The 14,217-nt window shown below is 35.8% G+C and overlaps 1 protein-coding gene across 2 annotated transcripts in view; it reads right to left on the reverse strand.

The window, feature by feature from the left end:
- NF1 (neurofibromin 1) overlaps positions 1–14,217 on the reverse strand; it is a 105,320-nt gene that overhangs the window by 48,036 nt on the left and 43,067 nt on the right. The window contains exons 31-36 of one of the 2 annotated variants that reach the window (XM_076354854.1): positions 11,665–11,727; positions 9,532–9,690; positions 8,578–8,675; positions 8,285–8,431; positions 7,723–7,869; positions 7,266–7,376 (exon numbers count right to left, since the gene is read on the reverse strand). In XM_076354854.1, the coding sequence (XP_076210969.1) occupies positions 7,266–7,376; positions 7,723–7,869; positions 8,285–8,431; positions 8,578–8,675; positions 9,532–9,690; positions 11,665–11,727 (725 nt within the window). The remainder of the gene's footprint in view (positions 1–7,265; positions 7,377–7,722; positions 7,870–8,284; positions 8,432–8,577; positions 8,676–9,531; positions 9,691–11,664; positions 11,728–14,217) is intronic. The other variant, XM_076354855.1, reaches the window with a different exon arrangement.

Here is a 14,217-nt window from a genome sequence, read left to right on the forward strand (position 1 = left end):
ATGGCCAGTTATGAAAGAGGATTCACTTCCACTACTGTCTGATGTTCAAGCTTTAATTTTAGTCATCCACTCCTTTCTGCTGAATTCAACAATCCTTAAGCATCAGTTACTAAATAAAAGGTCACAGCTACCCATACTACTTTGCCAAGTAAAACAACTTAAAATGCAGAGTTACACACAGAATAGGTATTTTAAAGTTTCATAGTGATGTAAACGGAATTACATACATAGTAGTGAGATACACAGAACTATTCCATTCTAGGAGTTTTATACTGTCTGAACAGCTACTAGTTAATACAAGAAGGTTCAGAAAAATGAAGATGACATAACTTATTTTGGGCAAGTCAGAAGATGAAATATTTGTCTATGATTTTTTTTCTAAAGTTGTGTTATCTCAGTGTGTGATCAGCTACTAGTAAGCTGATAATTAAAAAGTACTTTGTAGTGCTTTCTATTTAATGTTCTCCGTTTTCGGTTTTTATATCTATTGTCTCAACAGGCAAATTCTCTTGTGGACATGTTTCACAGCCAAATTTCAATATACATCCGTAACAGAACAACACTGTGATTACTATAGTTACACTCAGTAGCTACTGACACAATAAACAAGCAGCATCCTCCTTTATTATTCATATACTAGCTTTATTAGGGCCCATTACTGGCTTGTCCAGACTTGGAAAGGTTTACTCTCAAACATCTGTATACAAACAGTCACCCACTGAGCTGGCATCTTTTTCCAAGGAATATGGCATACCCAAATCACAATCGGTATTTAATGATGCTAATGATCATATACTTTCTCAGCTAAGGAAGCAAGCAGAAAAAGTTGACTGATTTGCAAGTAAAGGCCATAAAGATATCTGTCACAAAATCTCATAGTTCTCATCAATAGCCCTTATGCATAATTATCAAAAGCAGATTCACCTGCACTTGATTAGATATTCTGCAGAATTCAGCCCCATAATGAATAGGTATTACCACTATTCTTTTAGCTTACAGTATGCTTCACTCATGACAAGTGGTAAGTAGTACATATACTTAAAAGTGAATGATACCATAGCTCATGTCAATGTCATTATATATTTTTGTAAACATGTCACCAGCTTCATTCCTGAATTCTTGCATGTGTATAATCAAGTTCCAAGGAGTGGTTAACCAATTCCCCAGTCTCTCTGCCAGTATCAGTGTTTGATTGTGTGAGAATTATATATTTCCTAACTATATGTAGTCCCAAGAAATATTGGTAGGTATTTCACACAGATACTATATGTTAACTTTAACCTATCTCATCCTCAGTAAACAAGAAAGAATTTTGAGCAACTACTTCAGGCTTAAGCTCTCTTCCGCCTCCTTTTCAGGTACTGTGCTGCACAGAATTTGACATGCACACCACACAGTGCTGAAGGGACAGGATTATTATGTATCGATAATACCTCTCCAAATGCCTGTAAAAACACGCACCAATACTTACTTTCCTTCTACTCACCAACATTCTAACAGCACACTTAAAATATCACTGCACCTTGGACCAGCTAACAGTAAAATGTCAAGGTTTCAAATACTGAAATAAGCACAAAATAACCACTAGGTCATTTTCATTTATGACAGATTTATATATAAACAGTTTGCAGGCCTCAGCTCAAAATACTGAGGTAGTTTGTAGCATTTAAACAACAACATATTTTTGCTGAGATCACTTCCACATGAACTCATTAGTAAGTCATAACTGCTATGCCTGTTAACTTCCTTACAGATACAACACCGCTATTAAGTTAGCCAGCTGTGGATAATTTTATTTTTCTGCTTTTAAAGAAAAGGTAGGTAAGTGATCTAGACCTAGCAAGCATGTGTTGCACACTTTTGTATCAATTCATTTCCAGAAATTCTTTCTTTACAGATGAAATAACCATTTCTTGCTCTGCAAATGAAGAAAACACACTGCATATCAAGTCTTCACAGAATACATAAGGATGCCTTGGATCACTGCCAGGCACAGTAAACTTTCTGAAGATGGGTTATCACTATTCTTGGCATTTGTATGCCTAATTTCTTGTCTGAACGGGACAGGATAACGATGTAGGCATTTTATTTTACTTGACATGAAATAAGAGAGTGCCTAATGAAAAAACTGGAGGAGAAAAATGTGGCAAGCAAACACAGAGACTTTTTAAGGAGAATTCAAAAGACTACCTTCTCTTCTAACTTTGTGTATGGAAGGGGCTCAAACATCTGGGATCTTGCTTAAAAAAAAAGGGGGGGGGGGGGAGGAAGCACACAGGCTTCCCTCAGGGATACCCCTTTCTGTCAGTTAGCCCTGCAGGATCATGAACTGTTAGCTCCACTCCAAGCAGGAGCAAAAGTGCGTGTGTGCCTCTATGATCACATTGGGCCCCTCAGCCTAACTGCAGCAAAATCCTCCTTACAGGAGCAGTGGCACCTTCGATGTTGAATGCCCTTTGCCTAGAGCACCTGAGTTCACTTTAGCGCAGATGCTTCAAATAATCCTTTCCCATAAAGCTTCCTAATGCCGTTGTCTAAGTGGCTTACAAAGGAAAACAATCCAGATCAGAGTGAAAAACACCAGTTGACTAGTTCTCTTCAGAAGTAAACATCCCTTTTCTCATTAAACTGCAACTAAGTCCTTCTCTTGAGCATGCAAAAGATACCACACTTATTGAAGCAGGCACTGAAATACCATCCTTCTACCCCAAATTAAGCTATCAAGCCTTCTAAGTTCCCTTCAAATATCTACTTGTGTCCACTACACATCTCGCCTGAAGAAAGGGAGAAGACATCTCATTTAAACAGGCTCACTCATACTAAAATTAACCATGCAAGGATACAGCAGCACTTTTAATATTAATATATTACGACTTTTGTTGTTGTATATTCAACATAACTCATGAAAGATGTGGGGGAAACACCACCACCCCAGTGTTCGCCTTAAAAAAGGATGAGGTGTCTTACAAAGTTGAAGTACTCCTGGAAGTATATATTCTACTTTTTTTTTTAATCCTAAAGATAAGATATTTTGTCTTGTGATATACACTTGTATGAGTCTCAGAAAAACAGTTTCTGAAATTACTTTGATGGAATTGAGGGGAGGAAGGGAAATGCAGGTAGGAGTGAGCAGACAAAATGACTCCAGCTGATCCTTCTAATTTGCAATAGTCCGACAACTTTTCAAGCTTACTCCATTACAACAGTGAATAAACACAACAACTGGAAGAAAAATTGAGTTTCCAAACATCCATTTTTATTCCCGAATTTTCACAATCAGTCTTTTCTCGTGACAGCAGTACAACTAGTTTAAAAGGGGTCTGAACATAATACATTATATATTCTTCAAAAATCTACTAACATTCAACTGCATAGTTATGTTGTCTAAACCAATCAGCATGCCTTTTAAAAAACATTTATTTAAGCTGATACATGCTGTCCATAAGTACATATCCTTTTTTAAGCCTACGCAGAAATCAACTTTAGCAAAAATCATAATCCAAGGATATGTAATTTTAAGTGTTCACAATGAGTTAGTCCCCTACACAATACAGCATTTAAAAATTTGTCCTTAGTTAAACTTTTGAAACTTTGTGTGCAGATTTAGTGTCAGGAATCTCTAGGAAAAAATGAACTTTTAACAAACAAAAGACAGGCAAACTAATTTCAGTTTTGGCACTGTATACACTCACTTTACTGTCAACTCTGTATCCCCTTTGAATCTCTAAGGCATGACTAACGCTTTTTCTACTGCCTAGCATAAGTGTAATGCTCAAAGTTAAGATTCAATGAAACTGTTCCTAGTACAGAATTACATGGAACATTCAGATATGCCAGTAAAGTCACTCAACAAGTCACAAGCTGTTCAATGTTTTCTGAAAAGCAGAAAACAGCATTAGATGCTAGATATACAGATAGATGTTTCACTGAAAACAAAAGCATTTTGGTTTTGTTTCAACAACGATCACTAATATTCCAAAAGGAAAATTTCCAGAAGCTGTCCCTCTTCTCAACCATTTTGTTGTAAAATGTGAAAGATACACATGATAACCTAATTTAATACTAGTTAATTACTGTTAGAAACTTATATGCCCTGCATATATACTGCATTTATACTGCAAACTGAAGTTTCATATAAGATTTTATAAAGGCCCACTTCAGCCAACACAATAGGCTCAAAGGTGACTCAAAGACCTTAAAGAAGGCAGAGGAGTGTGGTACAGCTTTTGAAGACAGAAAATTAGGACAGAAGATAAGTGGTTCTACTCATCTTGTTTTCTTCCACTCCATCCAAAGAGTCAAGGGTGTTGAAAAAGCAGAAAAGGTGTCAAGTTAAAGGCAGGCAATTTCCCAAGCAAAAGGAAGGGAAAGCTAAAGGCTGACTTAGATAAATGTTCTCTCATATAGATTCTATTTCAGAGCTATAAATCATTGGAAAAAAGTTCAGATAAATTTTGTTTTCTTACCTATTTCTACGTAGTAAGATTTTGCGTTATTTAGTATTCCTTTGATTAGCATGAGCTTACAGATTCATTAAGTGTAGAACTGACAAAAGGCATGGGCACTTTACCCTCATTCACATGAATGTTATCACCAAATGGTACCAGCCATATTACACCTTTTTTCTTCCATGTTTGGACTGCCTTACACATAAAGTCTTCCTAAGAGCTAGCAGCGAAGCAAGTGTTTGAGAACTTTCACAGCAACAAATTTAAGAGAATGTAAGCATTTCCTCCCTACATTACCAGCTTGAAAGCAAGTGTTTTGTGTTGTGGTTTTTTTTTTTTTTTAAAGCATGAAAAAACCCTTTGGCATGCCTATACAAAATTCCAGAAGGAAACAGTTTTGAAATTTAGTTTACCTTCCACATTGATACTGAACAGAAGTTTTGTTTGTTTGTTGCTCTGAAAATCAAAAACAAAAGAAATGTGAACAGATATATTCATTTGTTGGATCTCTAATTGCATCCTGGCTAGGAAACCATATTTAAGTAGCAGAATTCAACTACCAAGTTAGAGGTTATATTTAGAAAGGTTCTTCAAAGCTTGCTCATTATTTTAGCCTCCAATCTGAATTTGGAATAAGGTATGTTTATTATTCAGTGGTAAAACAATACAATTTTCCAATCATTAAAACTGTTCCTTATTTGGAAAGTCTGAAAATTTCTGAGGGGAAATGACAAAAGTCATACAGTGTAACAGAGCACAGATTTTCAGGAAAGTAAGTTTGTAACTCAATCTACAGAGTAAAAAGCACTACTCAAAACAATGAAAAACTATGAAAATTAATAAAACTGAGGATCTAAAATTTTAATTAATTGAAAAAATCTTACATGCCTGTTGAGTATGATTTTCATTTGAAATATGTAAATTTGAAGAACGCCTTGTTTGCAAACGTGTATTGATTATTGATTTAAATTGTTGAACGCAAACAGAAGATACTGCTAAAGAAGTGGTTTCCTCTGCTTGTTTTCATGCTCTTACATGAACTCAAAGGGTCTGCAGAAGGTTCCCCGCTGATGACATCTCCTCAGATCACAATACTTTTTGCCAGAAGCCGCACCATCAATGAAACTACCACCATTGGCACCATGAGTAGCAGTGCCACTACCAGCAAGGAGCACACCATGGACAGCAACACTGGCACCACCATCAAAAGCTCTCTTCCCAGCCTTCCCCCACAAGCAGCTCAAGCAAGAGCTCCCCAGGGACCACAACCATTCCTAACCATGCCACAGATAAGCATATCAGCAGCAAGGGTACCACGAGCAAGCACCCCACTGGTGCAGCAGCCACCCCACTGGCATCACAAACAAGCACCCCACCAGCAACAGAAGCACCAGGAAGAGCCAAAGCAACCACATGAACTCTACCAGCACTGGTCCCACAGGCAGCTCCACCAGCATGAACTCAGCTACCACCAGCAAAAACCATATTGGTACTAGCAGCAGAAGCAACACCAAGAGCCCCACTGGCACAAAATGCGTTGGCAATAATCCGACCACGAACATCCATACAGGATCTGCCAGCATCCATAAGTGCCAGACTGACATCAGGACTCTCACTACCACGACCAGTGCTGGTGAGAACTTCACAGACCTTGGCAGCACCACCACGCACCCTGCCGGTGCCAAAATGATAAGTCCCACTGCTGCCAGCCAACACCTCACCAGCAAAACGATTACCAAAAGCAAAGGCACCAACAACACAGCACAGAGAAAAGGTACAACAGCTCTAATCTTATCTTTACAGTTCTGTCTTTGGTTGCACTTGGCTGTGAGCACAATGATTTTCCTTTTCTTAAAAAGGCTAAGGAATGACTTTTAGTAATGAGTGTAATTACTATGGAAACTCTTGAACGTGCTGTCCTCCACGGATTTTATAGTGCAGTTACTTAATAACTAGACTGAAATATCAAGTTTCAGTTACATTCTTACTCTAGTTGCAGCTTTACGACTGCAAACATTAATTTAAATAAAACTAGTTTATTTTAATTTTTTTTTTTTTTTTTTTTTTTTTTAATTTAAAGAGAGAATTGTGACTTATTTGACCATAAACTGGCTAATATTTATCTTGGGATGTTCTTCCCAAATTCTTCAATACTGCAGCACATGTTACTCATTATGAATCATTATCTTCCAGAGTAGGGAAACCTTAAAACGTTCAAAATTTTGCCTTATTGGAAAAACACAGTCTTTTGCAAAGTTCACACATCAACATCTGCTTTTCTTATTACTTTAGTGATATTTCCACAGATCTCAATCATTTCCAAAAACATGGTATTATTGTCACTTAGAACATAATGGTGAAAGTGAAACAACATCATGGTCTTGACTATGTATGAAACTTCTAAATGCTTGTATTACTCTTTAAAATGGGATACAGGGACCATTTCGAGAAATTTTATCCCATGCTTTAACTTGTTACTCATTTTATACTTCAGAAAATGAAGATGCTAAAATCACTGATAAAGGGTTAACAGTAATGTGGTGTAGAGGTCGTTTACTTGAGACAGTGAAAAATTAATAAAATGTCTTTAAAATTTTAGGTATTTTTCCACAGATACTCACATACTCCTGGGTGGAAAAACTACAACTGTTCTGATTTAGGGAACAACTCAATTAAAAAATACTGTCACCAAAATTCAACAAATAAGCTATTTTCAGATTCTTGTTTGTTACAAAGTTGGTGTCCCTTTCTTATATACACTTGAGAATTTTGATTTTACATGTTTATTTCAGACAGGGAAGGTGAAAGATTCCTTACCGCCGAGCAATGTAGTAGAAAACAGGATTGCCAGCTTTTGATGTCCCAGCTTGGTAGAAAATATTTAATGTTTTCAGTGCTTTGAACTCCTCTTTTTCATGTACCTGATGCCTAAAAAGCAGTACATTGACATCAACTTTTCACAACTGCCTTTCCAAAAAAAAAAAAAAAAAAATTAAAACAACCCCCAAACCCTCTTTATTTGCATCTTTAAACAAAAGTATTAAGTTCACAGTCTTGAACCTTTGTTAAATCACAAATGTTACTGCCGTCTCTGGCTCTCAATTTAATTTTTGAAGTTAAAATCTACTCAGAAACCTAAAAGGTATATATAGACCCAGCTTTTTAAACTGCCCTTCAAAACGAAAGCTGGAGTCTTAATAACTACTTATGTTGCCTTACATGCTAAAGTCTAGAAACCCACAACGTGTGTCGCCCTCCACGATAATCTCATTACCTTGTCATAAATTCTTCAAATTTGGAACTAGTGAGATTTAAACTGGACCAATGCGTATCTGCCACAGGTTTGTGCTCAGGAGGACCCAGATAGGCAAGAAGAGTAGCCATCTTGTCAAAAGGTCGTCTTCCAACAGCCTTGTGGTCCCTAGAAACAGCATATTACTTAAAAGAAAAGTCCTTCTTTGCTCAGCAATTCCTTTTTTTTTTTTCCCCACTACCCTTCCTTACCTTGAACAGGCTAGATTTTCTTTTTTAAAATTAAAAAAAAAAAAGAAAAGTGTTCAATGAAGAAATAAGGGAAGTGTTTGTTACACATGGAACAATTTTTACAAACGATAAGACAACTATACACTTGCACAAAAGGTTGGCAGTGAAGTGGGCAGCAAAGATGTTAGGCATGTTCCCAATAATGGCTGGTCAGTAAGACAAAAGTTTCCAAATGTAAGATTTTTCAGCCACAATATTCTTCTCAGTAGTAATAACAAAAGCATCTGAAAGTATTTCCAAATATTCATTTCCCATCAGCGACTCCCTTCTTCATAATATTTCTGAAGTCTTACCTGTTGCTGGAAAGGTACTGGCCAATTTTTTCCTGATTGTTCCACAGCAACCGGTGCAAAGCAAGTACATTGCCATCACTGATGAAAGACAGGCTGTGATTGACAGTGTCGCTAGCTGGGCAATCAGATGCAATATCAAGGAAAAACCTAGAGTTCAAAACCAGTAATAACCATAAGCACGTAAGGGAAATCTGCCAAGTAGACTCAATGTAAATTAAAAGGCTGTAAGAACGTTCTCCGCTTACTCTTTACACATGACACAGACTCTTTGTGCAAGTTTCCAAAGGGCCTACCTTCGTGCTGCATCAAAATTGCTTTTTACAAAATCATTGAAAGGCCGCATATGTTCTTCTTTTGTAAACAGGACATGGTTGGCAATACTCTGAAGTATCTAAATAATAAAAAGATGGTAAAGACACATGAAGGTTTAACGTATTAACTGTTATGGTAGTCAGTGTAACCTCACTGTCAGAAATATTCATTTTAACTTGTTGCGAATCCTCAAGACAAAAAAAGGCCAACAAGCCAACTAATTCAAAATATGTTCAGTTTCAAAATATTTTCTTTCACATACTTTTAAATACTAGAAAATGACTTGCCTTATTTATGAACTTTATTTGAGTTTAGACCAGGAAAATAAATCATCTTTCAAAACCACCATTTATTAAATGTTAACTATTTCTTCTGGAAATTATACAGACATGTAAAAGCAATAGCTTATGCCTATTTAAAGAAAACTGTAATTTCTCAACATTTAAAATTGATAATATGCACAGGCCACAGAATTTGTACACCATCATTAAACCTTTTTTTAATTTTTACAGGAAGTAATAACAGATGAGATTAAAGATAGGAAAAACCACTTCTTTAGTGCTAGTATGAAGTTAATCAATATCTGGCTGCCATTATTCTCACTGGGCTCAAAGTTACACTGGTTTCTTTGTTTGTTTTCAACTAAGGTTAGAAGTTCAAGTGAAGAGCCAGAAGGCATTGTTATCTTATACAGAATTTTGGCAAAGTGGTGGTTTTTTTTTTCCATACAGACTGTTCCCCATACTTACATTGCTGTGAGCTATAACATTAACATCATGGTGCATAAACATAGTATGGAAACCGCACTTTAAATAAACATGACGGTTGCTACAAAAAACTACAAGTTTACCTAAATTTTCTCATACTAGTCAAAGAACAGAACTAAATCAGGTAGAACATATAACATGGCCAAATCAAAATATTTATTGATTCACCTTTGACATGAGTTTCAATCCCCTTTCAATTCTTGGTGGAGGCTTTTTATCTAAAATCCCTGCCTCGTAAGGGGAGACGATCGCAGGATTGATGAACCGAAGGAACATCGCACTTCCAACTGCTCCAATGCTGTTCTGAGGAAATCGCTGACTAACAACCTATGAAGTTGAGAATTATAAAGAATGTTTTTGCATTAAAGGGAAAGCAAGCTGAGAAAAGCCTTGTATGGTAATCCAACTTTAAGCACTCTTTCCATGCCAATCAAGCTCAATACATTTGAGTAGGACTCTCCTGCCTTGACAAGTCTTGCATCATAGGACAACCAGGAACGAGAGGGAAATGAGTAAGGGGCGAGGGGGCCATCAGACACTAGCTAGCTTTACTTCAGCTTTCGCACAAACCTTCTTGCTAGGGTGAAATTGCTACAATAGCTATTGGATGAAGATAAGGTGGTATATTTCACAGTTATAGACCACTTCTTTCCAGGACCCTGCCACTGATAGTGAAGCAGACAAATGCCGTATGTTCGTACTCAGGTGTGCACAGTCTTTCCATCAAATACAGGTAATTCTTTTTAAATGAGTGGGTCTTTTATTTGTGTATTTATAATTTCACTATTGATCACAACAGCCTCTCCAGCAGTAAGACTTATGCTGTAAAGTTTCAGGAGTAATTTTAAATTTGTGGGAAGGAGTTATCTGTAGAAATACTCTTCAGAACCATCCCATCTCAACAGATTTGCCAAAGGAGGAAAGACAGAATGAGCCAGAGCTGAGTGGCTGGTCTACTTCCCTGCCTATACATACACTGTCCAAAAATCACTTAGCAGGAATTTGCTAGAAGAACTACAGATTTAAAATATTGTTCTTTGCTATCTAGAAAAAAAAATATCTTTCTGAAAATGTTGTAAGAAAAAAAGAAATCTTTCTTTTTAGGAAATCAACTGTGTATTACTAAAAGGATAGTCTATTCTCTAGATATCTTTCATTTGACTTTGAAAAGTTAAAGATAAAGCTCCCTGACAAAAATAAAGTTCTTAAATATCCTACATGTGGTTCTATAAAGAGTCTATATCTGTATGTATGTTATCTTATGAGTAACAATGGTTAATCAAAACAAGTCAGATTCTACCTTTTCACAGAATAATATTAGCAAGCTTTGTATTTTAAGTTATATTGTTTAAAATAAATAAAAAACAAACAAACCCCATTTTACTAAAATAATTCAAAACATAACTAGTGCAATCTCAAATCACACTTCTTAAAACAGATAAAGCCATTAGTACATACATAATATATCAAGAATCACTTTGGTTCAGTACCAACTTCATTCAGTTACCTTGTGATGCAATTACTGATAGTATTTTCTTATAAAATACTAGTTTGCACACAGATTTTGCATTTAAACATGATTACTATTCTGCTCAGTTACAGGAAAAAATAAGGGAGTATTTAATAAAAGTTTAAATTTTCATTCTGCCTCTGCTTTATTCATACTTTATATTTTGAGGTCACTGTCAAAGAAAAGGATAAGTCTTAACATTTAATGACACCACTCTCGCAATGTACATCTCAACTCTTTAACACAGCAAGTTACTTGCAATGGGAAATCTGCTTTTCTCAGTAAACCAATACAAGTGCTAAATTTTATTGCTTAGTCACAAGGCAAACAAAAGAAAATATATCAGAAACAAGTCATATAAGCCTCTTTTCTGTTCAGTAACCCATATATATTAATTGTTCTTCTCCCAGGATGCAAGCTGAAGTCAAGTTATCAACCAGAGTGTTAAAACAACTAAACAGACTCAGATTTTCCCCCAAACCGAAGAAAACATTTTTCTTCCGCATTTTTTTTAATTTGAAGATGGTGGCAAGGGTAGAAGAATCAGAGTATTAAATACTAAGCAGTAGTGTTAAAAATGTCTTTTGTTTACTCAAATAGGCACACAGAGAATATTTTAAATATAACTTAATTCCAGTGTTAATTGAAATGAAAGCTATTTTGTGCCAGAATTAGTAGAATGATTTTACAGTGAGGTCAAATAGACTGAAGTGAAGATGTTTTGAACAAACAGCAAAAGATTTCTGTTGTGCTTTGAAAGAAATGGCTAATAAAAAGGTCTCCAAACTTACTGATTTTTTGTTTTCCTTTTTTTCTTTTACGGTAGCTTTATTCAGTAGAGAGTGGCAAGTTGCCTACAGAACAGAGATGAGCACAAACAAGTCACAGCACCAACTACATACAGCAACAAAAAACCAATGTTGACTTGTACATAAATTACACAGTAAAATGTAACAAACATAACCAACAGAAAATGAAATATATAAACTAAAGACTGATGATGGAGTTTTTATTCCACAATTTTATTACATCTTATTTACAAAGCACTAAATACAAAACAAGCAAATGTTGCGTTTCAATCATTTCTACTATTTCTGGCTAGATTAAAAGTCAAACCACATTAATGTGCTCATAATATACAATATTGGGCATTAAATGGTATATTCAGCTTTCAAATGTATTTCACCATCCCCAAATAATTTTAATAGTAAAAATAGTAAAGTGTTATACCTTTGAAACACATATTACTTTTAAAATAAATTTAGAGTTTTAAATCTTCCCAATGTTTCTCTGTGTGTCCTTCAATTTAGTTAGATCTGTGAATCATCATGGTTATTACTACTTTAATAGCTAAACACTGCCATAAAACACTCTGTGGAAAGAGGAAGAAAAAAGCCAGCGGGTCTACATTAATTTATTATAGATTTACAAATCAAGATATCTGACTTGATTGTGCTTATTTCTGCATTTCATTTAAAGGCAATGGGACCCACCAAGAAGCATCACATTCTCTCACATTTCCCATCAGGATTTCAGCAAAGCTGTAGTACATCAGCCTTGTGCACTGCTCCCCTGTACAGAGGTAAATTTTGGTCTTGGAGCTCAATCCTACATCCTTCATATTAGCTGTAACAGTAAATTAGCATCCCTGAGAAGCCCTACAGCAAGCAACACCTGGAGCTGTAGCGATAGAAAGCTAGCAATATTTAGCAGTTTGAGAGCAAGCATGCACCAACAGTTCAAATCATCTTTACAGTATCACACAAACTGGAACTGGAAGAGAATTTCTACAACTTAAGAATGTGACAGGGTAAAAAGCAAAAACAAAACAAAACAACACAACAGTAAAAGCTATTCTGCTAACCAAGCTAAAATTAAATAGTTCAAATTTGTGCAGGACTTGTTAATATTTAAACCAATGGTGCCTCTGCCAAATTTCTGACTTTGTGTAATTTCTACAGTTAGCTTCTGAAGCAGGCATATACATACTCTATGCATCAGGCTACTGCATTTAAAGGAAGTAAAATTTTCATCTCTCTTTATTAAGAAAAATCACGTGTTTGTGTGGTTTTTATTCAATAGCCAGCACAAATTCTTTGTATGAGTTACTTTGATCAGGCCTGTTTGTGACCACATAACACTCCTGAACATACATTACCTGAAAATGAGCAAGGGTGAATCTGTCACGATAACTAGTTATTTGATGTTTCCAGATGAAAACACTTACTAGGGCTCTGTTCTGGTAACAGAAACACCAGCCAGCATAGACCCCAATATCCAACTAAATACACCGTTTCCATAATGTTGCTACATTGATTAAAATTAGCTACAAATCATTTACAGAACACACCTGATGAGTACTTTTTGCACACACATTTACTTTAAAACTCTAAGCATAAAAAGACACTGCAAAATTCAGTCTCATTTACTATTACACTATTGCTTGGGATGAAACACATTCACCTTACAAAAAATGAAGTTACCTTATAAAAACTACCTATTTGGTTCTTATGATAAAAGTGGGTTAATACCCCCAAAAATTCAGATTTTAATTGTACTTTCTTTCAGATAAAGGCCAGACTCTTCAGAACTCTCTGGAATTTGAAAGTACAGGATGAGTTATTATACTATTTGTGATGAACAAACATTTGTATGCAAAAATAAGCATTACTAGAAAGAGTTAAAATAGTAAACGTTGAAGCTGAGTATCAGTTAATACCACTTGTGTATTTGCCAGTAAATCATCTCTTTCAGGAACAAATTACCCTTGTTACCAAAAAAATGTAAAGGCAAGAATAAAGCCAATAGACTTGATATGCTTTCATAGAAGAATCTCTGGCACTGCCCGCTGGTGAGTACATTTAAGTAATTCCATTTCATGTAAGAATTAAAAATGGTTTGCATAGAAATAATTTCTAGCAATGTATCACTGAAATGGAAATGAATCTGATACATCCTCGTAACAGCATATAAAAGCAATTCTAGGAAGAGATGTGGGACAATGTAACGTCAAGTAACAGGAGCAACAATCAAGGCTGCGTGTGACATTTTCAGTAATACTCAACATCTGTGAGACTGTGGCAGAACATGTGAACTGGAAGGAAACCAACTTGCCCTCTCCCATTTCCCAATTTAAAAAACAAACAAACAAAAAACCCAAAACAAACCACCGCCCGCCAACCTGAATACAACCACTGTCGGAAAGAGAAACTGATGACTTCAGAAGCCATTTCTACACGTGGTTATAGAAGAAATAAAGGCACATCATTTGCACGCCTAATTCATTCCAACAGCTCACAATAACAACCCAAGATCCACAACAGTCACAACATACAATTCACTGT

Source organism: Aptenodytes patagonicus, chromosome 17, assembly GCF_965638725.1.
Source record: "Aptenodytes patagonicus chromosome 17, bAptPat1.pri.cur, whole genome shotgun sequence".
NCBI lineage: Eukaryota > Metazoa > Chordata > Aves > Sphenisciformes > Spheniscidae > Aptenodytes > Aptenodytes patagonicus.